Source organism: Hippocampus comes, unplaced genomic scaffold, assembly GCF_001891065.2.
Source record: "Hippocampus comes isolate QL1 unplaced genomic scaffold, H_comes_QL1_v1.1 scaffold99, whole genome shotgun sequence".
Taxonomy (NCBI): Eukaryota; Metazoa; Chordata; class Actinopteri; order Syngnathiformes; family Syngnathidae; genus Hippocampus; species Hippocampus comes.
Window position 1 is genome coordinate 1,575,306 of NW_017805134.1, and position 27,408 is coordinate 1,602,713.

General features: G+C 45.6%; 5 protein-coding genes across 5 annotated transcripts in view; 1 reads left to right on the forward strand and 4 right to left on the reverse strand.

The window, feature by feature from the left end:
- The first annotated feature begins 358 nt into the window (after positions 1–358).
- Positions 359–5,216, forward strand: amdhd2 (amidohydrolase domain containing 2). Its single transcript, XM_019866533.1, has 11 exons — positions 359–515; positions 1,091–1,182; positions 1,605–1,741; positions 1,820–1,959; positions 2,042–2,096; positions 2,179–2,486; positions 2,645–2,789; positions 3,156–3,263; positions 3,820–3,888; positions 3,956–4,057; positions 4,603–5,216. Exons 2-11 carry the CDS (start codon positions 1,100–1,102, stop codon positions 4,692–4,694), a joined length of 1,239 nt encoding a protein of 412 aa, XP_019722092.1. The 5' UTR covers positions 359–515; positions 1,091–1,099; the 3' UTR covers positions 4,695–5,216.
- LOC109513713 (protein FAM57B-like) lies at positions 4,859–8,562 on the reverse strand. The gene is made up of 6 exons (XM_019866315.1): positions 8,351–8,562; positions 7,551–7,637; positions 6,612–6,828; positions 6,433–6,528; positions 6,212–6,321; positions 4,859–5,021 (listed from the first exon to the last, which is right to left on the reverse strand). Exons 1-6 carry the CDS (start codon positions 8,551–8,553, stop codon positions 4,859–4,861), a joined length of 876 nt encoding a protein of 291 aa, XP_019721874.1. The 5' UTR covers positions 8,554–8,562.
- A 359-nt stretch (positions 8,563–8,921) lies between these two features.
- On the reverse strand, positions 8,922–17,627 carry nlk1 (nemo-like kinase, type 1). The gene is made up of 11 exons (XM_019866486.1): positions 16,120–17,627; positions 15,002–15,131; positions 14,875–14,930; positions 14,335–14,441; positions 14,170–14,255; positions 13,726–13,935; positions 12,987–13,088; positions 12,718–12,804; positions 12,456–12,654; positions 12,175–12,268; positions 8,922–12,020 (listed from the first exon to the last, which is right to left on the reverse strand). The coding sequence occupies exons 1-11, from the start codon at positions 16,428–16,430 to the stop codon at positions 11,972–11,974; spliced, it is 1,431 nt and encodes a 476-aa protein (XP_019722045.1). The 5' UTR covers positions 16,431–17,627; the 3' UTR covers positions 8,922–11,971.
- Positions 17,628–18,508: 881 nt separating this feature from the next.
- On the reverse strand, positions 18,509–24,810 carry maza (MYC-associated zinc finger protein a (purine-binding transcription factor)). The gene is made up of 8 exons (XM_019866462.1): positions 23,780–24,810; positions 23,430–23,641; positions 22,050–22,200; positions 21,553–21,932; positions 21,028–21,305; positions 20,833–20,896; positions 20,584–20,755; positions 18,509–20,308 (listed from the first exon to the last, which is right to left on the reverse strand). Exons 2-8 carry the CDS (start codon positions 23,460–23,462, stop codon positions 19,998–20,000), a joined length of 1,389 nt encoding a protein of 462 aa, XP_019722021.1. The 5' UTR covers positions 23,463–23,641; positions 23,780–24,810; the 3' UTR covers positions 18,509–19,997.
- Positions 24,811–26,448: 1,638 nt separating this feature from the next.
- The window catches only part of cdipt (CDP-diacylglycerol--inositol 3-phosphatidyltransferase (phosphatidylinositol synthase)), a 4,184-nt gene continuing 3,224 nt past the window's right edge, over positions 26,449–27,408 (reverse strand). Inside the window, exon 6 of the mRNA XM_019866463.1 lies at positions 26,449–27,180. Coding sequence (XP_019722022.1) covers positions 27,035–27,180 — 146 coding nt within the window. The 3' untranslated portion in view covers positions 26,449–27,034. The remainder of the gene's footprint in view (positions 27,181–27,408) is intronic.

The following is a 27,408-nucleotide window of genomic DNA, read 5'->3' on the forward strand; positions in this document are numbered from 1 at the left end:
CAGCGTAAACGCCTCTACTTTCTGGTTTGGGGGGGAGGGGCGGGGGACATTTGAATTGAATTTATTTTTTTCCTTAACGGGTTTAAAATACTTTATTTGTAAATATGTATTCGTAATCATGCAACATAAAAATAATTGTTGTGAATATTGTTGTCAGCTGATCTGCTTGGTCACGTGACGCGGAAACGCCTCTACTTTCTGGTTTGGGGGGGAGGGGCGGGGGACATTTGAATTTAATTTATTTTTTCATTAACGGGTTTAAAATACTTTAATTTATTTGTAAATATGTATTCGTAATCATGTAACATAAAAATAATTGTTAATATTGTTGTCAGCTGATCTGCTTGGTCACGTGACTGCATCAGCTTCCGATTCACGTGAGTTGCGTCCGTTTCACCAAGGAGCAAAAAAAAAAAATGAAGTCGACAAAAAGTGCTTCTACTTAATTCAATTTATTTTTTTGTTGTCTTTTGGCTGACTGGAGACGGAAAAGATTCAGTGCGGAAGTCGATCGGGTAAGGCGTCAAAGCGGAAAGCCGTTGACATCCACCATACATTTTAGGAATGCAGTCGAATCTTTTTGCTTGTATTTATGACACCAAAGTTGACTTTTCCGCATCGAAACCGTTTTTTTTTGTTTTTTTTTTGGGGGGGGGCGTTTTGAAACTTGGCCGAATTAATACCACTTGGATAAACCTTCCACAGATCGTGTCTTCGTCTACTTTTAACGTCTTTAAACGACAAATAGGCACGCAAATGGCTACTTTGAAGGAGCACTTTTGGCTCCTCGGTTTTCCGTTAATTTCATTTGACTTGTTTGGCTCGTGCGCGCGTGTGGAATGCACGAACAAGAAGAAGAAGAGCACCAGGGGGCAAAGTCTCTGTGATAAGATAGTTGCTTCGGTGTCATCTCTCTCCAAACATTCACTCTCATACGTTAATCATCATCACAACAATTGTAACTTACAAAAAGTGGACCAGATGCGTTATTTAGTTGCTAAAGGTTATTTGAAAATGTGTCGGAAAAGTTGACAGTATGTTAGCCAGAGATGTGAAAGGACGACCAGATGATATTTGATGTATTTTTCAGACTTCCGACATGCCGTCCAACAAATCGGTGTCAGAGGCGCCCATCACACAACTGCTCAACTGCAGGATCCTGCGGGACCATCGGCTGCAGAAGTGAGCGAAGCATGCTTGCATCTCATACACAAATATTTCCACACAGCGAATCTAATCCATCTGACTTTGAATTTTTGGAAGCAAGCGCTCAATCAACATTTTTTTTGGCCATCTGACTTTCAATTGAATTTGAAGACATATCATTTTTTGCAGCCCAAGTTGAGTGCTATTTTTTTGCATGAAAATTCTCTCTAAAAATGTTTGCTGCCTTCTGAGAGGCCCAGCTCTATCAAAAGCTTGTGTTAAGTTTTGGCCTGGAAACAATCTCGAGCATTTCAGGCTCAACCCCCACTGCTCAACATCACCAACTTTTTGTGTGTGTGTGTGTGTGTGTGTGTGTGTGTGTGTATGGCGAGCAGTGAGGACCTGTGGGTGCGTGAAGGGAAGATCTGTGTGTGTGTGTGTGTGTGTGTGGCGTGCAGTGAGGACCTGTGGGTGCGCGAAGGGAAGATCCTGGATCCGGAGAAGCTCTTCTTTGACGAGCAGGCGTATGCCGACAATCAGGTGGATTGCGGCGGCGCTATCGTGGCGCCGGGATTCATCGACGTGCAAATCAACGGTGGGATCAGTGAGTCTCGCTGTTGTTACTCGTGCATGTGCGTGCGGCTGACAGCAGTGATGTGCACTCACCCCACAGGAGGTTACGGCGTGGACTTCTCTCAGGCCTCCGATGACGTCAGCGCCGGTATCTCTTTGGTGGCCCAGAAGCTTCTGGAACACGGCGTCACATCCTTCTGTCCCACGTTGGTCACGTCGCCACCGCACATCTACCACAAGGTCATGACGACGCCAACTATCACCATGGGCGGAGCCAATCAATTGGACATCATAATGAACCCCAATCCCTTGTGTCTTTCAGGTCCTACCTCAGATCAAAGTGCAGGACGGCGGCCCCCATGGCGCAGGCGTCCTCGGTGAGCTCCCCTTTTGTTGTGTCGGCGCCAGGAACTGTCAGCCGAGTTTATACTGTATGTGGGTGTTTTTTTTTCTGTGTAGGCGTCCACTTGGAGGGCCCCTTTATCAGCGCCAAGAAAAAGGGCGCACACCCCGAGCGCTTCCTGCGCACGTTCTCAGGGCCTGACACGGTCATGGCGGACCTGATGGACGTCTATGGCGGGCTGGACAATGTGGCCTTGGTGACACTGGCTCCTGAGCTGGAGGGCAGCCGATGGGCGGTGAGCGAGCTGTGCCAGCGGGGTGTGACAGTGTCGCTGGGACATTCAGTGGCCAACCTGTCGCAAGCCGAGGAGGCCGTCCGCCACGGTGCCTCCTTCATCACGCACCTCTTCAACGCCATGCTGCCGGTACGTCCCCGAAGCACCAGACTAGCATCTCGGCGATTAGACAGTTCTTCTTCTTTGGAGAGGTTTTGATTGGTCTAAGGGGGTGGGGGAGGGCCGTTGGGAGGGGGCGGTGGGGTTGACGAGCACGTATCTGAGCGACTTTCTGTGGTGCGGTCCAGTTCCATCATCGGGACCCGGGCATCGTGGGCCTGCTAACCAGTGAGCACATCCCGGCGGGACGCAGTGTTTATTACGGGATGATCGCCGATGGCATCCACACCAACCCCGCCGCCCTGCGCATCGCCCACCGAGCCCACCCCAAAGGTCGGTAAACGCGCACACAACAGACCGGGTCAGGCGAGACCCCCCCCCCAAAAAACGACCGCCCCCCCCCCCCCCCCTCCAAAAGCCATTCTCAAATGAATGTGATTAATTATAATGAGCATGAACTCTGAATTGGTTGCTTTGTCGTTTATGTCGGCAAAGGTGGGGAGGAGGCTCTCTCAAGTAACAGGCGAGAAGGGAAACACCAGCTATGATTTTTCGACTTTCACACAAGCAGATATTTTTACTGGTGGTTCACTAGTTGGATAAAGTACTGTTGTGTTGTCGTCTCAGCATTCCCGAAAGGAACCAAGTGAAGACCGGAGTGAATCATAATGAGATGGCGTCTTGTGCGGGTGTGTATAGGTTTGGTGCTGGTGACGGACGCCATTGCGGCCATGGGACTCGGGCCGGGCCGGCACAAGCTGGGCCAGCAGGACGTCCAGATCTGCGGCCTGCACGTCTACGTGGCTGGTGAGCGCCCAAAATAGCAGCACCACATCATACTTCTTTTTAGTTAAGACAGCAAAAATTGCTCACTTCTACAAATTGCTTTCATTTTTTTCTGTCAATGAAAAATGTTTTTGAATGAGCGAATGGAAGTGAAAACTGTTGTTGTCACTCACGTCCACGTTTCGATTATTTAAATATGTTAATTAAAGTAATACCGAATGTTCTAAATAATGCAGAACTAAGAAGCATTTTTTTGGTATTTTAATTTAACATATTAACATTTAGCCATTGCTTTTTTTCTTACTGTATTCTTTTAACAAAACAATTTTTGTAAGAAATAAATAAATAAACAAATAAAATAAAATAAAAATAAAGTTGTCCTGCAATTTTGGAGCAAAAATAAAACTACAATTTGAGTTTGGCAATATTTCACACTTATTTTTTTTTCTTTCTTTCTGTCACTACGTTGGTGGAGGAGTTTGCATGTTTGCTGGAGTACTTTTGACAAAAACTCACCAATTCTTGAATTGGTTCAAGTCTGTGGGCACTACATTGACTTTTTTTTTTTGTTTTGCAGGGACGCAGACGCTGAGCGGCAGCATCGCCACCATGGACATGTGTGTCAGACATTTCAAACACGCCACAGGTCAGAATTCACGCACACCCGCGCAAAGGAAGAGGAGGGAAGGTGACCGAGTTGTGTGTTGCTTTAGGTTGCCGTGTGGAAGAAGCCCTTGAAGCGGCGTCGCTGCATCCTGCGCAACTTTTGGGAATTAGCCAGAGCAAAGGGACGCTCGACTTTGGCTCGCACGCAGGTCAGTTCGCTTTTTTGGCTCAGTTTTCAGGCTGTCAGCATTTTATTTCCATCACAAAACTAGTCAATGGAGGGAATAAACATCTCATAGCAAAACATCACGTCGGAACCGTCGCCCCTGAAAGGAACTGTTTGAAGAAATCTAAATCTACTGTGAGTGAGGGGGAAAAAAAAACGCCATCAAGAAACGCAATCTAAAATACAAACAAACATACGACAATCTATTTCTAATGACCGCATTTATAACCCCCTCTTCATATCCATCAATAGATAAATCAATAGTTAGATCAATAGAAAGATTACAAGACGTATCATATGCAATAAATATGACCAGGGGTGTCGACTTTTTCGATCTACTGTCCATCAATAGAAATATGAATAGTAATGGATAGATCAATGTGAACGGTTACAGCAACAGATTGATGATTGGATAAAGATCAATAGTATGATAGATCAATACATCGATAAATGGATTAAAGACTTGATGTTTTATCAGTTTCTTTTAGATAGATGACTGTTTTATCAAAGTTTTTTTTTTTTTTGCAGACTTTGTTTTGCTGGATGACGAACTCAACGTGAAGGCCACGTTTATTTCCGGACAGGAAGTCTGGAGGAAAACCACCCAAGAGCAACAGTGACTGACTTGAAAAGCAACACAAAGAACTTTTACATTTCATATTTGAATTTCTTCCTTTCTAGTCCCTCTAGTCCCATCTTCCTTTGTTGCTTTGAACAACATCTGTCAATTAATCCTTCAACCACACATCATTTCCTGTTGTACCTTTCAACGTAAGACTCATCCTCATTTCCCCAATGGCGGCTTGCCACTTTCTGCGAGAACGCGCCGCGCCCGCTGACACATGAGCCAGAACCAGTAGATCTGCAGGGGCCACAGAAACCCTGCCCCCAGGGTGCACGGCCACGGGGCCCCCAGGACCGCCTGGTGAACAGGGATGGACGCGTAGCTGCGAGGCAAAAAGACTTCACAATCCCTCCATGAGCCAGCATGTGGTGGACCGCCATGATTTCAGAAAAGTCCACCCACAATCCTTTTGCGGTGATATGGGAGTCGGGATGAATTATTCACTTGTCCCCTGACTCCCAAATTATTACAAAAGGATTTTTGTAGAGTGGGCCATATAGCTCTCACTTTTTTTTTTCAGCACCACCACACACAACGAAAGAAGCTCATTGAAAAAGCATCGGAACTATCTTGACTGGAAAAGAAACATTTGTCTGAACTAAAAAAAAAAAAAATCGAAGGTTCATAACTGCCGAAAATCAAGGCCTTACTTGGGATTCAAATGTTTTCAATCACTTTACAAAAGTTTTTTTTAGCCCATGACAAGTAAGATTTGAGATTTGAAAATAGTCAATTCTCAAAAGAAAGGAACCGTTTAAAAAAAAAAAAATAAGTGAGCAAATGACGACAGCTGAAGCAAGAAAACATCCCTGTGCTTTTGTTTGAGCTTTGTGCGAGCAGATTTAAGGACGGCATCAACTTTGGACGATGTCAAGTTGCGCTTCAGTTTCACTTCAAATGGAATGGAAAAAGTTTTGAGGGGAACTTTGCCTGAAGTTGTGAGAAGAATCCTGAAGCTCAAACACAGCATCACAAGAGCGTTTTGATTTTGTGGACTTCAAGATCCACTACAATCCTTTTCGCGGTGCCTTGAAACACAAAAAACTTACACCTTTTGCCACTGAAATGAATGTCAATCCTATTCATCTGTTAAGCCTTCTAAAATAGAATTTTGGGGGGGAAACGCTTGTTTTTTTTTTTTTAACACCACATTATAAAAACATGAAATGAATCATTAAATCATTAAATGAATGTAAAGAATTCAACAGTTCTTATCAGTGAGTGTTTTTGTGTCATGCTTACCGACTCGGTGAGCTGCAGTAATATTAGTCAATCTTCACAGAGGATAAAGAATATCTACCTGTGAGTATGGTGACATTGTCTACGTGTATTGTTTGTGTAGAAATATTTGTTGCTTGAATGGTGGTGGTGCACATTACGCTAAGCAGACTCTTTTTAAGAGTAAGTCATGGTTGTTTCCAATGTCCTCTAACAAGGTGTCATTTTGTTTGTTTTCTCTTTTTTGGGTAAACTATTGGCGACACGTGATTGGTTGTGTGTTGATGACATCACCTGCTGTAGGCCAGGTACAAATACGGAAAAAGTGCCACACGGCAACCCAAGAAGACCAAGAGTGTCAGAGCGCCGTTCACTTTGTAGGCCAGCGTGTCAGTGCGCTTCAACTGCAAATGTCACAACAAGACGATGACACATCTCAATTATCATCAACACTGGCACAGGCACACACCCACACAAACAGAAACAGAAACTGACACACACACACACAAACTTACCTGTATGAGCACTTTGGCAAGACACACAAATGGCGTGCTTAGCTCAGCAAGAAACACAAGACCCTGGAAGTAGTCACCTTTGCCCTGCCTCCACACCTGACACGCACACACATACACGCACACACAGAGCTGAAGATGTCAAAATGAAGTGGGAGGGGCCTAAGTGCTGCCACAGTTACCAGAGAAGCGGGCAAGCAAAACACCACCATGAAGACATGATGCAACACCATCAAACTCTCTCGCCGCACGAAGGCCAAGATGGGCGCGCTCCGCGTGCCGCCTTCGTCCTCGTGACCCTTGACCTCGTGCCTGTGTCGGTCGCACAGGAACATGGCGTACAGGTCGTACACAAAATAGGGCGCGGCGAACGTGATGTAGGCGTCCGTCAGCCAGTGCCTGCGAAAACGCACGCGCACACATGCTTCTTAGTTCTGCATTATTTCGAACATCAGGTATTACTTTAATTAACATACAGTATTTAAATCATCGACATGTGGACGTGAGTGAATCGATTCACATTCATCCACGTCTGAATCACGATGCATCTAAGAATCGGAAATTTTCTCCACCTCGAGTAGTAAATATCGACAACAAAGGCTTGGTCGCCAACTAAAGTCTGGTCACATGTACACAAACAATAGATTGGTCGCAAGTCAATATGAAGACATGTTGAAAAGCAGCAGATTGGTCACAAGACACAAGTCGCCACATAATGGACTGGTCGCAAACCAATGTGAGGTCACTTTTTTGACAATCAGTGGATTGGTTGGCACTTGGTCACGGGAGCAAACTGCAAGACGCCTCATTTGCAAAACAAATTATTTACCCTTTGCATGTGAGGTCAAAGGTGAGCCACCAAATTGGCCACGCCCATTTTCCTACCAACCTCCGGGATTAGCAAGAGACCCACATATATTGGCCAGGAGATTACACTACCAACGGCTGCAACACACACACACACACACACACACATTTACACATTTACACACTTAGTGTATAGATTTGAACACACACACGCAAACGACAACTTGATGCTGCTACACCCTCATGTGTCCTCGATGATACTCATGCTGCTTCACCACCTGTGCTGCATGAACCTGGCGCTGCTCCAACCTCACCTGTCATCCAGGAGGTTGCGCCGGCACGCCGAGGCGATGACACATCCGGCCGCCGCCGCCATGATGGCCTGGACAGACGACACGAAGCTGTGAAGACAATAAGATGTCAGCGCAGATGATTTACGGGTGTGTGTGTGCGGATATAACTTCATTTTTTTGAGTGGGGGATGGGGGGTGCTTCAAAACCAGCATTTGGTGAACACAGCCTCCGAATTTGGGCACAGGTTTTGTGCCCCAATAAACTGCAATCAAACGGCTGATTTTTTTGCAAAGGATAAAGAATATATGAGTGAGTAGCATGATATTGTCTGTCTAAAAATGTTGCTCCACTGTGTTCAAATATCCATTGCTCAAAGGCCACAAAAGATGCTAATGATTATCATAGCTCAACAAAACTGTTTCTCATTATGTGCTAGCATTAAAATAGCTAAAGTTGTTTGTTTGTGTTGAGATGAGAGTAAACTTCAGCTGGGAGTGGCAATAAACTACTGGATGCCTTTTTTTTTTGGACAATTGTTCACTACTTGCCAAACTGTTGCTTTTTGTGAAGTGACTTGAGTTCACTCCCAGCATACAGTATCCGAGCTCAGTTTTTTGCTCTGACGTCAAAGCAAAAATAAAAAAATATTGGCCAAAACACATAAAAAAAATTCAGGTCTCTCACTCATTTCTCAAGGGACCAATGCTAACTTGGGATTCAAAATACAATGTGGGATACACTGAAGACGTTAACGGATTATCTGTACTTAGGAGTGCCAGTACCTGCGTATGCATGTGTGTGTACAGGCGTGCGTTCTGACCGTGCTGACACGATGATGGCATCAGCCTGGTTCCATCCCATCAGGATCCTCAGAGAATGACTGAAGAGTAGGAAAAGTCCTGGAAAAAAAAGCACGCCTGCAAACATCAGGCCCAACATTTCTGCATGTCTTGTGTGTGTGTGTGTGTGTGTGTATGCATGTGTGTGATCAGGTGAGCCCGGCTTAAGGTGGCCACCTGTCATGACCACTTGGGGGTGAGATGAGGTTGGGGAGGGGCGGTGGAAGGCAGGCCGTCTCGGCCAATCAGAGAGCTGCCGTGTGAGAAATCAGTGCCTCGTTTGCATGGATTTGCATGAAGCAACTCAAGCGGCCCAATCAGCTTTGACTTGGATGGGAGGATTTTTGTGGCGTTCGTTGACTTGAACCTTCATGTCTCTAATTGAACCATTGAGTGCAATCTTCCCCAAATTGAATGCTCAATTGTGGAACTGAACATACATCGAGTCTGCTGTTTATAAAACTGAAAAACAAAAAAACATTTTCATTTTAGTTAGGGTGGTAGTAGTAGTTTTGATTGATCATAGAAATTTAAAAAAAAAAGGCAAAGGTCTTCCAGTGTCATTTTTATTGATCATCACTCTCTACGCTAACTTCAAGTATTTGTCAAAACAAGAAAACAAGTCAGCTAAAACACTTTTTCAAACATGAGCGTCATACTGAATCAACACCAGTAAACAAACATGCCAACCGAGAGAGCCGAGCGGCAAAGTCCGAAAAGTTCCATGTTTCACGGCGAGCCGCTTGGCCTTCCGTTGACAGAATAGCGCTAACCAGCTAAAAATACACTTCATAATTACTTCAAAAGGTACGCGGCCACGGACATGATTGGGGGGGGGGGAAAATTCATTAAAACGTGGCCACAATAGTCATACAACAGGTGCAAAAAAAAAAAAATAAAATGCTCAATTGTGGCCGCAAAATGATTTTCGTGGACCGTTACAGAGTAAGCAAATCGAGCGTACCCCCTGTAGAAACCTCAAATGGCAGTTTCTCGCAAAAGGTGCACTCCATTTGCTTACCAAGCCATCTGCGTTGTTCAATTAGTATGTGAAGACCACATTTTTCTTTTTTTGGGGGCCACGAATTGGTCAAATTTCTAGCCTACTTTACACATACGTGGCCACAAAAAAATAAATAAATTCTTAGCTGCAAATTAGTATATTGTAGCCCATTAGAGACACATTTTGTGGGAACCAATTAGTATTTCGTGCAAACGTTCAACCCATGTTATGGCCACAAAAGATGACATTGTGGTCACTAATTGGTATATTGTTACCAACATTTTGTATTTCGTGGCCACAAATTATTTTGTATGAAAGTTTTTGATAGAAACTTAAGTTAACGAAAGAGACTTTGGTTACTGCAAACGATATCTGCAAATGTAGGAGCTGGCATTGAAAATGTTTTTAATGACCTTTTAAAGTGTGATTCATGTTCAGCTCATTGTTTTATTGTTGAGAATTTCATTTTTGGATTACAGAATCCATTTTTTTTCTCTTTTTTTGAATCAACATGTTCAATAAACTTCTAGTAACCTATTTCATGGCCATAATTAGGCATTTCATAGACACGTTGCAATTATATTGGCCACAATATTTTTTTCCCCATGTCAAGTCTGGGGCTCTGTAAACAGTCATTTGGAACGGCAGACATCCTTTTATACACAATTGACTTTTTGGCTGGGCGGGGTGGGCGGAGTAAGAGTGATTTCAGTGGTTCGAATTCACCAAAGGGGGAAAAGAAAACATTTGTGATAGCCTTCAAGAACCTGTCAAAGTTCACGTGAGTATGCGGGTGCACAAGAAATAAAAGCGTGCACGCAAACACATCGCATTATAGTCACACACTCGCTAAGTGGTGGGTGGGGGAAATTAGACAAAAGCAAACATGAAATCAGGAGGAGGGAAGATGAGAAGTTGACACTGGTTGGGGGCCTCTGCAGGCATTTCAACTTCCTGAGATCCAGAAGATTCCTGGCAAAAGTTCCTGCAGTGGCCAAGGAACGGTGGAAGCGGCATATTCACGGGTGTCCTCAAACACGCCTCCGCCTCCGAGGAGGCGTCTCTTCGAATGCAAAAGACTTGATGAAAAATTTGTTTCATCATCTTTCTTAGCCGCTCAAGTGCATACGGAGAAGCAGACAGAGGATTCTGGAACGTTGTGGCACTCCCACCTGCCTTCTGGCGCGTTCACGGCGGCGTGGTGAGATCACAACAGGAACAAGAGCCGCGCCGGCATTTATTTGCTTGTATGCGGAAACTCCCTTGAGCACTGATTTTATGTCATTGATATCCTGCTTGGGTCTTTCCCTGCCATTGACGAGCATACTCATCAATTCCCTTTTACAACCATCTGAAGCTGCCCTACTGTGAATTTAAAGTTTGGAAACAACTTTAATGATACATAACCGCCAGTAGATGACAGCGAGGCATCTTTTTAGATTTTAGATCCGCCCAATTTGTCAGTACAGCTAAACCTGGACTTAAGAGACTCTGGATTTAGCAGGTGAAATCCACATAGTAGTGGTCAGCGTCATTGGCCGCTGTTTCCTTAGCCGCCGGTCGCGTGAGCCACACCCCTCCAAGTTACTACTGCACATTCTGCAGCGCATCATCGCCCGACTAATTTGGTGAGAAGAGGCAGCACAGAAATCGAGTATTAGCGACAAAGGAGACACGCTGTTTGTGGAGGCTTGCTGTAAAGTACATCTTCAATCTCGGTTTGTTTTTTTTTTTTTGTAAATGAATACCTCTTCTCAGTCCACATTTTGTGACCACAAATTTAAACTTTCGTGGCCACAAATTTGTATTTGATGCACACTTTATACCCATTTCATGAGCACTAATTGGTATATTTTTGCGCATGTCACACAAGTTTTGGGGCCAGAAAAGAGAAAATTGTGGGCAAAATGCCTTCAATAACAAAGCGTAAGCTTGTACTAGTAGGCCCAAAGTGGCACTAGTGGAAAAAAACAGTAGTAGTAAGACAGTTGTTCTTTACTAGTGAGGAGAGGGCTTACTAGTTGGAAATGCTCAAGTGGCTTTCCATACTCACAGGACATATCGAGAAAGGAAACACCACTGCTGAGACGAGTGAGGCCAGAAGAAAGGCGCTGTAGTGGCGGGTGTGGGCGGGCCGTCAAGTTCAGGCGCCCATTCTTATGCAATAACTTAAAAACTCACAAATACACGCACACACTCACATTCACTCGTTGCGTGAACACACATTGCACTTTCTGTCCTAAAAACAAAACACGCAAAAGGAATGACGGTGGAAAGATTTCCCAGCATTCTCTGCTGCCGAGCGTAAGGAGTGTGTGGACACCAGGAAGGGGTGCTATACGACACTCTGCTACATGGAGCGTGTAGAATGCTAAAGCCAACCAAAAATCAACATTTCTACTCACTAAACTTTTTTTCTTTTCAGCAGCAGAAGCTTTTTTTTTTCCTTTCTGTCCTCAGCACCTGTGATGCCGCCACATTGGGCGGAGCCTGTCGCCGGCACTCTCTTTTGTTGACGTGCGGGAAAAGTGGACATCAAGGTTGGTTGAGGCGGCGAGGAGAAAAAGGAGGAGAAAGCGTTTGAGGAAGGAACGGTTGCTCATCTCTCCTCCTTGCGGGACACCTTGGACGAGTGCCAGGCGGTGGACCTGAGGACCACAAAGCTGCAGGTTAGATGGACGACTAACCGCTAGCTAGTGACAGCTAACAACTACCAATGACTGCTAGTGAAAAATAAAGTTAACAATGCAACTGACCACTAAATACAGCTAATGACGGCAAGTGACTGCGAATTGCACTGACCTGATGAAGGTCTTGAACGCGGCGCTCTGCGGGTTGATGCACAGCGGGACTCGCTTGCCTTGCTGGTGCTCCGTGATGAAGCGATGGATCAGCTCTGAGAAGGACAAGAACCAAAACCTCTCGGAAAATCCTCTCTCATTTTCCCGGACTTTTTCCCTCCAAAAAGTAGGAGGATTTTCTTAGCATATTAAATCCATGAAAGAAAGGAAAGACATGACGCATAAGTCAGCCACATGTGACCTAAGAGGTCAATTAAGCGAGTGTTTTGTGGAGAGTCGTACCTTTGCCCTGCCACACGGACAGCAGGCTGTTCTCGGAGCTGTGGCTGAAGGGCCGTTCGGCGGCCGGCTCAAAGTCTCGGGTGTAGACGCGTCCACTGGGCACTGAGTAGCAGCACTGGCACATGCACGTGTGGTAGCGCAGGCGGCCCTCATCCAGGTACGGGTGCGATAGCGCATCACCGCCAGAGATGCGCTTGGCCTGTCAGAACACTGTTGTCAACGGCGGCCGAATTCGCGCGCGACGGATAGCTCGTTGACTCACCGGGTCGAAAACCAGCATGCGACACAGCAGGTGCACCGCCTCGTGGGTGGCGCCGTCCGATAGCATGTACAACACCGACAGTGACGGCTGAAAATGCAAATGCACACGGACAAACGCATACACATAGGCACACAGACACACGCACACACACACACACACACACACACACACACACAGTTATCGGCGTTTGCGGAAGGGGAGGCAGCCGACACTCTTGGAGCTTGTCGGTCGGTTAGCTGGCAACAAGGCAAAGGTAAAAGGTGACGTACGGGTTTGTGTGGCCCACGTAGGATGTGAGCCCGAGCGCCCTCGCAGGCCAACGCCAGGGCAGACAGCGGCGGCGTTCCCAGCAGGTCTGTGATCAGGTCCAGCTGAAGAGCACCATACCAAGCTCACGTTAGGCAACCAATGGAAGCTTTCAAAAGAGGATTTCAAGCCTGGAACGGGACTTCAAACTGGGCTTTGGGGACGGGTTTCAAATTACGGTTTTAAGCCTCAATTGGTGTTTCAAATTTAGGTTACAATTCAAGATCATAAGCTTTTGAAATACATATAGAGTAGAACCTAGGTTTTGGTATGCCACGGGTTTTTTTGAAGCATTAAAGAGGAGGGTGTGACAACTGGGCATGATAAAGAAACCTCGGTACAAAGCGCCAGTCCAGATGGTGACTGTCAGGTCTGACTATATGAACACCCCTCTTTCATCAGACTTCTCTCCGTGACACATGCACACTTTTACATGACAATGAGGCACTCTAGAGTGAAACTCCCTTGCTCACTTGGGTGTGTCGGGACAGCAAGCAAGCTAACTATGTGTCACAATTGCCTCAGATAACGCTGATGCGAACAAAGTGGCTCAAGTTCTTATGGAGTGGAAAGAGGGGGTGACTCGTGTCATCAGGCGCCAATTAAACTAGGACCACAACTAACAATTATTTTAATCATTAATTAATCTCTCCATTATTTTTGGGAGCATCTTGATACCAACGGCGATTTGAGGGTGGTCACCTGCTGGATGGGACTCTGCGCCTGGAAAAGGATGCGGCGGCCCAGCAGTTCAGCAAAGATGCAGCCCACCGACCACACGTCGATGGCCGAGCCGTAATGGCGGCAGCCCATCAGGACCTCGGGCGCTCTGTAGTACTGCGTCACCACCTCCTGGGTCATGTGACGTGACGGGTCTGGCTCTTCCACGCGCGCCAGTCCAAAATCGCAAATCTGACCAGTACAAAGTAAAAGGCAATTATAAGTTAAGTTCGTTTTTGAAGGGGGATATATTACTTGCTGGGGCATCCTGTCTTTCAACATACATGAAAACAACTTAAATGTTGCAGCACTTTTTCTCTTTGAATGCTGGCCAAAAAAAAATAATAATAATAGACGGCTCTCACGAAATGATTGCTTCATTCTAGAATTTAAGAAGAAGCAAGTGCATGGACTGGACGGACGGACCTTGAGCAGGCAGTTGCTGTTGACCAGAAGGTTCCCGGGTTTGATGTCGCGGTGCAGAATGCCAGCAGAATGGAGATACTTGAGGCCTGCACAGAGCAGTCGCACGTCATCTGCAAGAGGCCACAACAAAACCGAGGACGGGGGAAAGGGCTCGCGGATGATCACCTCGCAGGATCTGGTAGAGGAAGACCTTGATGTGGTCGCTGGTGAGTGGCTGAGGGGACACAATGACCTTGTGAAGGTCGCTTTGCATCAGCTCCGTGATCACGTAGCTGCGCTTCCTGTCAAGGCCTCACAAGTCGACTTCAGAATCACAAGGGGTAATGAGTCAAAAAGACAGAAATTTGAAGGACAATTGGAGAAGTAGTGCTAAGTTGTTTTGTTCCAAAAATGTTCATTAAATTGCTTAATAGTAATTTTTGTTGGGAAGGTTAAATTAGCGATTTCATTCCCCATTTTACATTAAAATTCTTAGTAACGAAAAATAAATTTAAAAAAATACAATAAATTGGTGGGTTTCACATATTTGCAATGAAACATTTAGTAATGGGAGTTAACGCTGTATCAACAATATTGATTGGTTTTCTTTGTTCTTTGGGATACTAAAATATGACCTGGGTCAAGGTGACCCAGTAAAGCAAGCTAACAGAAAAAGATTGTGCGCCGACAATATGATGCAAAATCGACCGGCATGAACAAGGATACATCTCCTCGAAACAGTCAATCTGCGGCGGCTGTAAGATGTCTAACGCCGACAGGACCTGAAACACGACGACGGTCAGTGACATCACCGTTGACATCATCATTACAAAAACGAGGCCGGTGCGTTTACGTTGTCATGTTTGAAGAAGCACAGCATACGCAGCTCCCGGAAGACACGCTTGCACGACACCAGGTTCTGGAAGACGTTGGGCATCTTCTTCAGCGCCACCTTGCGGCCGTCTCGAGGGTCCGTCACCGACCTGCCACACCACACAGTTGTGGTGAAAGCACTTAGTTCATCTGTTGCCAAGCAGGGGTGGCCAGAAATAACAATTATCCTTTGTGCTCATGTGTCTTGTGGCCCCATCCACCACGATTTGCTGGTAGCTATGCTCCGAAATTGAAGTACTATCCAGTTCCTAAATTCATCGACTGGGATTTCTTGAGTTCAGACAAAAAAGAAAATATTACTGGTGACAAGACAGTTTGCGCAGTTATTGAAACCTTGACTTTATAAAAATACGGTAAAAGCATTTAACCTGTAATGGACCAATGGCGAGCTCAGACATGGGGGGTTTTTTTTTGGGCGGGCGGCGGGGTATAGAGTTCTCTGATCTGGCTTAGAGATGGGACGTAACTCTGAAGACCGTGACAACCGAGTGAGACAGACTACTCGGAACAATGTATCAAAGGCCTGGATCAAACATTTGTGATCATGTGCTGATGACGTATGAGGCTTCATGCACGCCAACGCGATGCCGGAAATTTGCGTTAATGATTTCAATATTTGCTGCTGTGCAAAGCTTTGACGACAATTTTGGTCTGAGGTGTGTTAAGGGGGAAGGGGAAATTTTTTTTTTTTTTTTTTTTTAAAACAAGGCCTTACACCACCGGGGCCAGATCTGGCCCGCCACATCATTTTATGTGGCCCGCGAAAGCAGCTCAAACATGTCAACTTCCATGATCCTTTCTAAAAGGTCTACCAAAATTTTTAATTCTCATATGTAATAAATAAGAGACATACAGGATTCTAAGAATTTTCTTGTTACCAAACCTCTCATGATAGTAACTTTTGAATCAACAGTTATTCTTGACTTCCATATGGTTTCAGTCATAACGGCCCTCCAAGTGAAACATTAACTAAAATGTGGCCCGCGCAATATCTGAGTTTGAATTCCCTGCCTTACACGCACACAATGTTGATGAAAATGGACTCAATCATGTCTGGCTGACGCCGCGCATCCTTACCAGACCACACCAAAGGCTCCATATCCAATGGGCCGATCGGGCTCCATCTCGGCTGGGCTGGGCACCTCACTGGCCGGGTTGCTGTACGGCTGTGGCACAGCGGCCCCCCCGCCTGCACTGCCTCCAAGGGCATTTGGGTGCCGGGGGGTCCCGGCAGGAGCAGCGGGAGGTCCGCTGACGCATGGGGTGGCGCTGAGGGCGGCCGAGGGGGCCCCGCAAGACGAATTGACGTAGAAGTACTTGTGGGCCAAGTCGGGACCAGAGAACAGGTCACCGCAGAGTGTTTGGCGGCCTGCACCGTGGAAGGCCATTCTTGGAGCTGCCCCTCCACTTTCTCTTGCACAAAATGCTGGCTGGCTAGACGCAGAGGGGTCACGGTTGCAAGCTGCACATGACCCACCACCTCCGCCAAGGTGCCACGGCTTACATTTAATCGCGCAATTTTTTTTTTTTAAAAGGTGTTATTATTTTTTTAAATGAACACTTTGATTAATGCAGCTAAATGCTAAACGCTAGAACTAAAAGTCAGTGTCAGAATTAGGAGAAACTAATATTTTAAATGGGTATAAAATAAAATTATATATCAATGTAAATCAAAAGGACATAGTTGATGTTATTTTGGGAGAAAACAATTATTTAAAAAAAACTTAAAAGTTGGGGGTTGCTGTGTTGATAAGGAAATAACACTGCATAGGAAATCACATTTAGCTGAGTATCTATGAGCTAAATAAAGATACAGAAACGACGAGTTAACACTTAGCCGTGTTGCTAAGGAGTTCAGATTGAGCCGAGTTACTCTTTATGCAAAAGAAAGATGCGAAACTATGAGCTAACACCGTCTGATTGAGATAACAGTTAGCCGTATTGCTAGAAGCTAAAAATATGCTCGGTTACTGAGCTAACAAAAAATATATACAAAAAAAACTATTAGTTAACTGCTAACTTTTAGTTTGCAGTTAGTCGGGTTCCTAACAAGCTAACTGTTAGCTGTGTTATTTTGGGCTAACAAAAAAAAAATCAAAACAAAAACAACGCTCTGAGTTAGCAGTTAGCCGTGTTGCTAAGCGGCGATGACCCACATCTCTCGGCGACATTGACCTACATAAAAACAACACCAATTTAAAAAAAACACGCCAACCGCGCACAAGTTGCTGTCAACTCCACGGGTATAAGAAGGACCGCTCAAGGTAGACGCGACAGCACACGTCAAGGGCTGAATGGGGGCGAAGAGCGAAGACGAGTTCTTTAACAGCGATGATGATGATGATAGCCCAGAGAGCAGCTAGCCCGCTGCTAGCTTCTCTAAGCTAGCCAACCTCGGCATCTAAAGGCCTCCAAATGGTCGGACAAATTGTCCCCTCCAAAAAAAGCTCCGTCAAGTGAAGGAAATAAGTGGAAGCGTTGGCAGCGGCAGCAGCAGCTGCGTTAGCCTGCTGCTGCAGCCCGCTTCAAGCTGGCGAGGCCGGCGACTGGGACGAAGCGGAGCCCGAATGGGGGTGGGGGGGGAGGCGGCGGCAGTCAGGTGCACTTGGGCGAGCGTGATGCTAACGTTAGCTTAGCGACATGAACGACTCACAAAGTTAACTTTAGGGCATTTATTACACTCGACGATCATCATCACTATGCACGAACACGGGAAAGGATTACAGTTCTCGATGGAAGGACATCCGAGCCACCTGGGGTTCTATTTCAAATTAGACGTTACATTTTTTGGGGGGGATGCTCAATTTTTGAAGTTGTTGAATCTTCTGGACATTTTTTTGAGTGACCTTTCCGAGATTTAATTTACTTTACAGAGATTGTTTTTGTATTTGAGATTTTTTGGGGAATATTTTTACATTTTGTACAATTTTTCTGAGATGGTGCAATTTATACTGAAGACTATACATACATTTTGCAGATGCATTTTTGTTGTTGTTGGTTTTTTTTTTTTTTTTAACTGACCTTTTTGAGATTTTTTTTTAATTGAATGTTTGGAGATGTAGAATTTTTCGTATGTGAATACACAGCTCAGGGATGGGCAACATAAATGTGGAGGGGGCCGCACTTAACCAGATGTATGACAAAAATGACATTTGAAATATGGACAAAATACGTGCTCTGAATGTTTCATTTTTTATAATACATTTCTCAATGCATGTATATAAGAGCCACTATTAAAAAAAACAAAGGTTTCGAAGCAAACACAAAATAACCACATACTATCTTTTTTTTTTTTCCACCAGAAAGGGCTCTCGCATAAAAATTACGAATCAAGGGCAGCACAAAACTGCTTAACAGCAAACTAACTCATATGGTGCATTTTTTTCCCCCCACAAATATCAACTCACTCAAAATGTTATTGTTCAGGTGCTATGTTTGCCCTGCATACCATTCCAGATCGGACAAAAATATTAGGCCTACTTAAGTTGCAATATAGTAGGGGTAAGGAACTCCGGTTCCTCAGGAGCCATATCCTGCCTGTTTTAGATCACGCTCTACTTCAGCACACCCGATTCAAACGATCAGCTCATCAGCAAGTTCTGTAGAAGCTTGGGACGATCATAATCAATTGAATCAGGTGTGTTGGAGTTCCCTACCCCTGCAATATAGGGTGATATTAGATCTGGTGTGAGTGCAACCAACACATGTCTGCCATCTACTGGTGAATGGTAATTTTACAATTTAAAACTGCAGTCGACCCATGCCAGTTGCCCATCCCTGATATAGACGTAAATAAATTCAGTGTGAGAAATTCCAATTGAAAGTAGGATGGCACAGATGTACTTCCATATTTTTGCACCACTGCAGAGAGCTACAAAGTACACGTCAAATTCATCATTGAGCACAATCAACGTTGATATAAAAAAAGTGCAGGCACGCACGCAAAACACACACACGCTGACGTCATCACTGAACAATCCCAGTGCCGTCACACTGACACATGAGAATTCATGGAATGTTTTTTGGATAAAAACAGAAATTTATACAAAGTCTCAAGAGTCATTTTAACTCTCTTCCTGGCCTCAGTTTTCTTTGCTGCACGTTGACGGCAAATGCCGTCACGTAATGATGTCATCAACAGCCCCCATCCCACTTGGACAAGTGCGATGAAGCCAATATGTCTGTGGATGTGTTGGGAAATGCTGCTGCTAACACTATTCAACACAACTGGCTGACCTATATAGTGAGTTGGACACTTGGTAGTGCTGTTAGAATGTGCAGCAAGTACGTACACCTTACCAAGAAAGCGTAGGAAATGTACGACACAAATTCATCTTGAAATCCTTTGTAGTGAATAGGGAGTCGGGAATCATGCAGTTTTTGCATTCACTTGTATGTTTAGGACTTTCCAAATCAGCTAAACTGACCGAACTACTTTTACATAGTGGACCGAGATAGTTCCTTTTAGTGATAGTGTTGAGGACCTTGGTGTCGTGCTTCGGCACTATCTTGGTTCAGTGGAACCGGCTTGAAGTGAGTTGAGGAGCTTCATGTAGTGCTTTGACGCCCCCTTGGTGCTAAGGAACTATGTTGAGGTGAGTTGAGCAGCCTGATGTAGTGCCTTGGCGCTTTACTGTTGACTGAAGTATCTAAAAATATTTATATCGTTATCAGGGAGTCGAGAATGATGAAAGATTAACACCCACGTTTGGAATCATTCATCATTCCCGATTTTCAGTGGCCATTTTAGGAACTATCTAGGTTCACTATACAAAAATCCTTATGTTGTGATTATGGCGTATGGCATGAGTAAAATTGATTCCCGACACAGTCGCAGCGATCTCGGCCTCATGGCACTCAGACTTCAAATTCCCCACCGTTTGTAATGATGTCATTATTGGGACATCATCATGATGTCATCAAGGGTTCCTTCCTCACACGCCACCCCGCGTGTGCTAGCTGTGCGTCTGTGCGCTGATGCTGGAGCAGTCAGTCACAAGCAGCCCCACGCCGCCGGCGCCGCCCCCCCCGGCGGGCGGGGCTTCGCCCACGGGACCGGTGGGGTCGGTCTCGGCCTGGTTGGCGTGCGTGCCCATGTGGCCCTGCAGCTGAGTGGTGGTCTTACACTGCACTCCACACAGCTGGCACAGGAGCACCCCGCCGGGCCCCGCGCCGCCAAAACCCCCGCGGGCACCGCCGCTCTCTTTCCACTCCTGGCCGTGGTGCTTCTGCGCGTGGACCCGCAAGTACGTCAGCGTGGTGAAGCCTGAAAAGCGTAAACGGCACGTCATCAGAGCGCCCCTATTGAAATGCCGACGTCATTTCTACAACACATCTCCATCCTGGGTGAGATTTATTTTAGCGGGACCTTGTTTTAACAGTTTAGCTTGTTCTGTAACCAACCTTTATTTGTAGGTTAAATCAAGCACCCCCATTATAATGAATTCAAATGCCAAGTATATGTATCTGTGTGTGTGTGTGTGTGTGTGTGTGTGTGTGTGTGTGTGTGTGTGTGTGTGTGTGTGTGTGTGTGTGTCTTACTGCGGTTGCAGAGGTGGCAGGCGTGGTGCTGCGATTGGTTGTGGACCCGCATGTGGTCCGTGATGTACGCTGCCGACAAGAGCTTCCCGCAGATGTGACACGGCACCTTTTCCTCGTGGCGAATTAGATGCGCTCGCAAGCGGTCCCGCGTGGCAAACGCCGACGTGCACGTCTGCAGGCAAACACAGGGTGATGAGACAATCGTGTCGGTTGGAGAAGGGGAGGCACTAGCGGGGATGGATTTGTTACCGTGCACTTGAAGGGTCTCTCAGTGGAGTGCACCTGGCGTACGTGACTGTTGAGGTGGTCCGGCCTAGGACAAAACAAACAACACTACAATTGGGTGAGGAGTCAAGCCAGGAGAACCCCTGTGGCCCATTTTAGCCATTCAGAAGCCTTTAGATGTGATCCAAAGCATGCATGCGTGCGTGTGTGCGGCCGTACCGCGAGAAAGCCTTGGCGCAGTGCGGGCAGATGTAGGGCTTCTCCACGCCGCCCTGGTGCGAGCGCACGTGGTAGCTCATGCGGTCTTTCCTCTTGAAGCGCTGCTGGCAGATTGGACACGAGTACGGCTTCTCGTCCGAGTGCGACAGTCGGTGGCGGTTCAGGTGGTAGACGTCGCGAAAGGCCTTGCCGCATGCCTCGCACGCGTGGTTCTTGCGCACCTGGTTGGCGGCAACGCTGGGATTGGCGGGCGCGGCGGCGGCCACCGGACTGGGATTCTGTACAACAAAGGGGAGTGCATCTCTCCAATTAAAAATGATACCATACGTATGTCGTTACGTTGGGCGCGATACGATTCAAAGGGAGTTTGATTGGTGGGAGCGCTTCATTTCTTAAGTGTTGCCTCGGCCTTTTTATTTTTTTCATTTTGCCATTTGTAAATCAGCCTTCTTGAATTGTTTGAAATAATTTCGGTCTACTTTCTACTAAATTGGAACCAATGGTGGGCGGGTCCAAGTTCCTCACCTGCTCCACGGCGGCGTTGGCGGCACCCACCACCACCAGTGCCGCTGACGGGACGGGCTGTGGAGGCGGCTGCATCGCCATAGCGACGGTCACCGGGGCGACGGACACCGTCACCTGCTGGCCGGGCCGGGGGTCCGGGGCGTCAGGAGTGGCGGGCTCCGACGGCAGAGTGAGCTGGAGGAGAGAGAGGGGTATACTCTGCTTGGGGAGCGCCTTGGCGATGCCGCCGGCCTCGTCCTTGTCGCGGGCGGCGCGGTCCTTCATCTTGATGCCCGTGTGCACCGATTGGTGGCGCCGCAGGTTGTAGCTGTTCTTGAACTCCTTGTTGCATGTGGAGCAGATGTGGGCGGGGCGCGGTGCTTTGGGCGGAGACACTTTCACTGGGGGGGAAAGAGGAGGGGTCGTATTACATTCAGCAAGTGTGATATTTAGACACAGGGAGGGCAAAAAAAGTATACATTCCCCCACTACATCGTAGCTAATTATTGGGCCCTCACCGGGTAGCGGCTCCTCACTGAGGGCGGCCGTGTCCACGGTGGAAGGTGGCGCCACCAGGTGCTCGGCCAATGGACTTTGGGCCGAGCCGCTCAGCTCAGGCAGGAGCTCTGCCTGCAGGGGCGCCTCCTGCTGGCCCGGAGTCGACGGCGTCTGTCGACAAGTGGACACAAAGATAAGACAGATAGAGAGTAGAAGTGTAACGATTAACAACTAATCGATTCTCAGAGTAGTAGACAATTATTTTGAGAATTAATTAATCATTCAGAGAACTTAATTAAAAATTTTCCTAATGCTCTGTATTTCATCCTCCCAATAATAAATATTGTCTGATTTCTGTTGTCCTCCGTGAAAGTCAAGTGATTCTCTTTGCTTTTTTTTTTTTTTTTTTAATAAGACAAACCTCATCAAACAAACACCAACATCAGATTTTACTATGGAACGCAATTATCGAAAATTTTACCCATTTTCTCATGTATGTTAAAAATCAAACAAGGAACTCAATCATCGTCAATTCATATTTGTGCATTTTCTGTACTGTCAATTTCAAATAAGGTCCTTTTTTTAAATTAAGGAATGGAAACTGGTTGAAATTTGATTCTTTTTTATCAATTCATAGACTAATCTACAAAATAATTGACAATTAAAAGATGCAGCCCTAATAGATTGACAGAAGGAGAGACAGGTGGATTGGTCACTGGCCCGAGGTAAGTATGGGTGTCTTTTAAATGTCAAATCTTTTCAAACAATTGGCCTTGTTTTTTTTTTAAGTATCAAAAAAAAATCAACATCGTTACATAGCTAGGAACTTTGATTTTGAAGACGCAAAAACCAAATGCACCGGAACGAATTGCTTTATTTTGCCGAATGAATAAGTCAAACTTCCCCCATTTTAACGTGAAACTTTTTTTTTTCAGGTGTAGGAGCAATACGTGTCCACAAATGTCCCATTGCACTATTAGTGTCATAAAATAAGTCATGTCAGTCGTGATACATATTAGCGTCATTGTAGTGAGCGCGACACGAAAAACATTTTGTCATGTTTATAACGGCACAATGTTTGCATTGATTTGTGTCCCAAACGAAGTGACTTGCAGGGTCCATATGTGATATTACGATTAATAATATGCTGTCATAACTCAATGAAAACATTGATTTCCATGTACTTAGCTCTGCACCACGATGTCCATCATAAAAAATACGCGTTATGTTGCGCACCAAATACAAATGAAAGGTTTACTATGCACCCTCCCACCCGCTTCCTGACACCTGGATGCAGAAGGCAGATGGTTCACATCCTGACCCCCGTGTGACCTCTTCTCTATCACACCCCCTCCTCGCCGTAACCCAAGTGTAAGTGAAACAAAGCACTTGTCTCTCACCTGAAAGAGGAAATTGCTCCACGAAGTGTCCATGCTGCAGTCAGCAAGCTGCAGGCCGCCCGGAGGCTCCCTCGGCCGGGTAACAAACCAATAAACGCTCGCTTGCTGTTCAGTCACTCAAAAATGACAAATTGTCAAAACAACTGCACACCGCTGGACGGCGTTTGCCGAAATCGCAGTTCCTCTTCCTTGTGGACTATTTTCCCGCAACCCTGGTGAAATTAGATGCGCCAAAATCCCAGGCTGTCATTCCTGCTCCAATTGTGCCTTTTATGTAGTTTGTCTGGTGTCATAAAGTTCTGCATGCAAAGTAGCGATGAAGTGAAGAAGAGGAGGATGAAGATGCTCACAAATAATGGAAACGCTGGCAAACATTTATTAGCGATAGCTGCAGGAGAGGCCTTCTCGCGGGATGCAAGCCTCGGCCTCGCGTAGCGCTCCTCCCCGACTAGGATCCTGCCGGTCGGCCGCCGTTCCAGGCTTCGCCTCGGTGTTTGAATGGCCGGGATGTCATCTTTCTCTTTTTTTCCCCCTCACCCTCCCTCTCGCCCTCCCTCCCTTGCCGTCTTTCTTCTTTTCCTTTTTTTTCAAATCCCGTCTTGTCCCGCTGCGTCGTTTGTGCTTTAAAGGGAAAGTGTTGGCTCACGGTTGTCTTGTCGTCTCCCGACGAATAAAAGCCGACATTCGGCAGAGGCAAACCGGCGACACCGCCCCCACCTCCCTCTAGCCGCCGCAGTTTTATGTCCGTTGACGAACGAACAACGCCGGAGCGCCCCTGCAGCCGATGTAATTCGCAAATGGTCGAACGGTTCCGACGGTGGGCGCAAGTCGACAACAGCTGGAACGTGGAAAACTGCACTCACGCCAAAGTCACTCCGCAAAATCTTATATTTCCCTTTCGGGTGCTTGTCAAGCAGCCTATCTGCACGTCTTTCAATGGGTAAACATTTAGCAATGATGACTTCACTTCGGACTCCTGCAAACACGACGTAATGCGCTGTCATGGTGGCAAATGTACCCGAAAAAATATATATATACTGTACAGTACTCGTGTGCTGAATTGTTAATATTGAGGACTAATAGTAAACTAGAGCATGACCCATAAACTGGATATCAAGGATTTTGATTAAAAAAAAAAAGCTCAAACGGTTTTTCATAGATGGCTGCTTCCTTTTAGGGTTGCAATTAACAGTTTGCTTGATAATCGATTAACCTGACAATTTCTTTTTTCGCCTATCATTGAAGTGCAGAAAATGGACAAACAAATTGACGATGATTCAGTTATTGGTTTGGTCCCTGAGTCAGAAAATCGGCAAAAATACTGACCATAGTTTCCCAAAGTAAAAGCAAATGTTTGCATGTTTGATGTTTGTCTCATTTTGAAAAAGCATAACGACAATCAGTCTGCTTTCATGGAGGATGACAGAAATCAGGCAATATTTACTATTGGGAGGCTGAAATTTTACAAGGTCTCTAAACAATTAATTCATGATCAAATTTTATTTCATAATGGATTAGTTGGTGATTAATCGTAGCAATTCAAATTCATGTCCATTTTTAAAAAAACTGGATACAACAGATTATTTTCTTGAGCTGCGGTTGTTTAGCAGGATTAGATTTAAATCACATCACGTGATCAAAACATCATCCACACAGATCAGATTGAAGCTTATTTGCTTTTATTTTTGCAGCGTTTCAAATCCACCCAGCGGCAGCAGCAAAAAAAAAAAAAAAAAAAAAAAGCATAAATACAAGTTGTCCGAAATAACACATGTTCGCTAATAATACATTCTACACGTTGCTTATAGTTCATCACCCGTCCTACACGAATAATAGCAGCACAAGTGGGAAAAACACACACAAACAAAAATGATATTGGTGCCACAAAAACCTCCACAACAAAAATCCGTTTTAATCTATACCTCATTGTTTTGCAGCAACTTTTGTCCAGCAACAAAATCCTCGTCTTTCACATGATCAGCAAGCGAGCGATCGCAGAGCACACATGTTCAATTGAAGTTGAGAAGCGATGAGTTGAGCTAACTTCAAAAGTTGAGTTTGGAAGGCTTGAATTGAATGAGGAAAAAAAAACAGCACCCGTGAAAACACCTGCAACGTTCGCAGCCCCAGGAAAAAAAAAAAGACATGACAATCTGGCCATAGCAGAAATAGAATGGAAATGCAAATTAATCTCCCCCAGCATCGCCCCCCCCCAAAAAAAAAAACCACTTGTAATGTATATTATTAAAAACAATAGCATCCTAAACCCTTTGACCTCATAAAAAATTATAGTAATGATGTAGTTAATAGGGCAGCACAGTGGTCGACTGGTTAACACATCGGCCTCACAGTGCAGAGTTCGATTCCGGCTCTGGCTTACCTGTGTGGAGTTTGTATGTTTTCTCCGTGCCTGCGTGGGTTTTCTCCGACATTCCAAAAATTTACATGGCGGGCTAATGGAACATTAAATTGTCCCGAGGTGTGCGCGGATGGGTATTCGTCGATGTGTGCCCTATGATTGGCTGGTAACCAGTTCAGGGGGTACCCCATTTGCTGCATGAGACAGCTGGGATCGGCTGCAGCATGCCCGTTGCCCTTGTAACAATAAGCAGATTACAAAATGGATGGATGAGTGTAGTTAAAAAGACTGTAAAGTATTAAACCGTTTTTGCCACATTTATATTTTGTTTTTTTCTTTCGTCTCCAGTCACCCAGCAACTACCGGTACTTTGGAGAGTTTAGTTTATATGTTTTCTCCGTGCCTGCGTGGGTTTTCTCCGACATTCCAAAAATTTACATTGTTGTAAAAAAATTGTCCCGAGGTGTGCGCGGATGGGTATTCGTCGATGTGTGCCCTATGATTGGCTGGTAACCAGTTCAGGGTGTACCCCATTTGCTGCATGAGACAGCTGGGATCGGCTGCAGCATGCCCGTTGCCCTTGTAACAATAAGCAGATTACAAAATGGATGGATGAGTGTAGTTAAAAAGACTGTAAAGTATTAAACCGTTTTTGCCACATTTATATTTTGTTTTTTTCTTTCGTCTCCAGTCACCCAGCAACTACCGGTACTTTGGAGAGTTTAGTTTAGTCAGGAGAGTTTCTCATCAAATCAGTTGAAGATGGTGGCCAACACTGGTGCCCGCATGGAACTGGAAATCAAAAGCCAATCTTGCCACTTTCTTATCAAATTAATTTCTTACAGTTAAGAAAAAAAAAAAAGACACCTGCTTCCAAATAGAGAGTTACTTCTCATCCACCCTGGAATGTGTGTGCCCAAATCCAAATGAAATGGTGGGTAAACAAATGGAGCTTGTCTTGCAATTTAGAGTGCAGGTGTGCTCCATTTCCTTACCCACATGTCCAAGCAGGTCAAGGGAATGCAATTACGCTTTGCTCTTCAGTCCAACATATTTTTTATCCACAATTGTTTTTCCTATTGCGGAAAATGCGAGCTTCAGATAAAAGAGGTGCCTCCACTCCCCCACCAAAAAAACAAAATGCCGGCAAGAAATGTCGATTGCATCCAAACGATCCAAATGACAATCTGATGAATTAGGTCAAACGACCGCTGAATCGCAAAAGACGGCGACGCGACGGACACTCTCACTGCGACTTCCTGGCGGCGACGGCGCGCTGGGCGATGTCCATGGCGGCCATGTTCTGAGAGGCCGTCACCAAGTGCACCACACTGATGCAGGACTTCAGCGCGCACACCACGCCGCTCGCCACAAGGGCACAGTACACCAGTGCTGAAACACACACCAACAACACACACGCACTGGTTATAACATACGCACGCGTAACTAAAAAGACCAACATGTCACCACACACTAACAGGCCAACAAACACATTTGCACACTGCAAAACACACAAATATATACAAACTAGGGCTGCACAATATATACAGTGTATGTGTGTGTATGTGTGTGTGTGTGTGTGTGTGTGTGTGTATATATATATATATATATATATATATA